General features: G+C 55.8%; 1 protein-coding gene across 1 annotated transcript in view; it reads right to left on the bottom strand.

Annotated features, from left to right (window-relative positions):
- Positions 1-2,341: 2,341 nt before the first annotated feature.
- The window catches only part of LOC102380163 (alpha-2-macroglobulin-like), a gene marked incomplete at its 3' end in the record, with an annotated part of 2,096 nt that continues 1,988 nt past the window's right edge, over positions 2,342-2,449 (bottom strand). The window contains exon 5 of the mRNA XM_025203751.1: positions 2,342-2,434. Within this exon, the coding sequence (XP_025059536.1) occupies positions 2,342-2,434 (93 nt within the window). The remainder of the gene's footprint in view (positions 2,435-2,449) is intronic.

Here is a 2,449-nt window from a genome sequence, read left to right as displayed (position 1 = left end):
GGTGTGAGGGGGGATGGTAAGGGTCAGGGGCCTGGGACATGTTGGAGAGGAGCCTGTGCAGGGTGCAGTGGGTTCATGGGGGCTGTGACGGTCAGGGGGATGGTGGAATCTGATGGGGTCGGGGCAGGATAGCATGGGGCTGAGAATGGGGATATGTGGGCTAACAAGGGGCAGAGATGGCAGGGGTAATGCAGGGAGAGCAGTGAGGGGCATTGGGTGGAGTGCCTGAGGGACTTGTGTGGGGTGTAGGGAGCAGTTCTGTCCCTGACCAGGTTGGGGGGTAACAGCTGCCCTCTCCTGGCACCAGATGCCATTCCCCTACAGACTCAGGTGTGTTTGTTTTTGCTGGGATCATAGACTGACTAACACGGTCTCTGGCATATTAACAAAGCTTTGACTTTCTTTTTATTTTGAGAAAAAATTATGTTGTGCTGTGGGACAATGCACCACATCGATTGCACCCCCTCTTTCTCAGAATCCTGCATCTGCCCATGGCTAGGTGTGCCCCATACCTGAAACAAACTGTAGACATCAGAATAGGTCTGGAGAGAAGGAAGCTGAAATCCAAATGGTGGCAGTGGCGGTGTCTGTAGCAGTGGCAGTAATGGTGGCCATGGCCATACTATCATACGTCCAGATAAGTCGATTTCAGGAGGAGGAAATGGACTTGCTGGACGATTTTCAAAGTTAACTGCTCTTTTACTAGTTTGTCTCCGGTTGCCCTGACGGCCAAAAGATAAACCTATGGGACCTGTCATGTATGGCTGCCCAAATTGTCCTGGACAGCGTGAGTCAGGATCTTGAGTCTTGTAGGGATAGCTTCCTTTTGAGAAATGTGGGAGCAAGTTATAGACCTAAAAGCAAACACAGACGAGGTCAGGCAAAAGTCTGAGGCACAAGCATCCCAGCACCCCTCTCCAACCCTTCTTTCTATATATTACCCAAGTAACCTCCCCTGTTACTGCAGGCCTACTTGCACCAGAATCAGCTACTAGCTCCATTCCCTGCATGGGCATCCTCATGACCTGTCCTCCCCCGCTCCCACTACCAGCTCTCACTTGAGGACTGGGATTTATCCTTTTTGAAAGCACTGGAAGAAGGGGGTGGGGATACATATAGGAAGCAGAGGCTTTCTCAGGAAATGGTTTGTAGCTACCACAGGGGCTAACCCCAGGGACCCCAGCAGAGGAACACTGTGGCTTTAGCCCTTATTCACTGAGTCTTGTGTCTAGTGGTGCACTGATAGAGATTTTTGGGGGCCAATACCTATAACCAATATTTAAGGAGGCATATTGGCCAATACCTATTGGATATTCGATACTTCTGCCTCCAGGTGGTAAGTTCCGGGTGGTGGAAGGGGAGAGGGGAGAAAGGGGGCATGGTGGGGGCAGATCAATGCTCCCCATGGTAAGGAAGGGGGCAGGCGCTGCCCAGGGGGGCGTGGGGCAGAGCCGCGGCTCATGGGGTAGGGGTGGCTCTCGCCACTGCTTGCACCCTGGGGCGGGGGGGAAATGTACTCCCAGATCTGCACGGTGTGGGGTGTATTGCAGCTGTGGGGTGTAGCTGGAGCCAGAGCTGGTGCTGCACAGGGCTTTTCTTGCTGGGGGCTGGGCTCGGAGTGGGCTTCAACGGCGCTGGGAGGAAGCTAAAGCCACCCCAAATTTTGCTGCAGTTCTGCTCTCAGCCCTGTACTGCCACCGGCCTCCTGCCGCAGCCCCGGGTTTGCCTGGCACTTGGGTGGAGCTGGGCCACTCAGCTGGAGCTGTGGCGGGTGGTGGGGTGGGGCTGGGAGTGGAGCTGTGGCAAGATCTGGGGTGGCTGCAGCTTCCTTGCAGCGCTGCCGGAGCTTGCTTCAACCCAGCCCCCAACGCTTCTGTCCCATGTCCCTCCCTGCCCCCCATGGGCAGTGCCTACCCCTGCCCCCTCCCTCACTGTGGGGGGTGTTGCTCTGCCCCCCACGCTTCTTCCCTCCCCCATCCCCTTCCGACTTACCAGCTGCAGGCAGCTCTCCACGCTGCCAGCTCTGCTTTGTGCTGTGCTGTGCTGGGGCTGTGTGCAGCATGGGCAATTATTGGCCAAACTATTGGCCCCATTGGGCTGATATCCAATATAGAAAATTTTCTTCATATCGGTACCGATCTGATATCAGACTGATGTATCGGTGCACCTCTACTTGTGTCCTTTCTCACAAGAGTCGTGAGGCTGAACCTGCTGTGGGCAGAGCCATCATGCCCCGGATGGCAGGTATTAGTGCTGGGCTCTGCCATTCCCTATCCTTGCCATGGTACAGCAGAAGGAGACCTTTTGCCACAGTGCTCCCCGCCAGCTGGGTTGGACTTACCGTGTCAACACTGAGCTCAGCCTCGGGCTTCATGAGCAGCACACTCTGATCCACGGCCCGGACAGCGCACAGAGAGCCAGGGGAGGCCTGTACCTGGAGGTGGAGCTC

Source organism: Alligator sinensis, unplaced genomic scaffold (assembly GCF_000455745.1).
Source record: "Alligator sinensis unplaced genomic scaffold, ASM45574v1 scaffold520_1, whole genome shotgun sequence".
NCBI lineage: Eukaryota > Metazoa > Chordata > Crocodylia > Alligatoridae > Alligator > Alligator sinensis.
Note: the sequence above shows the minus strand (reverse complement) of the source record. Positions and strands in the feature narration are given on the sequence as shown.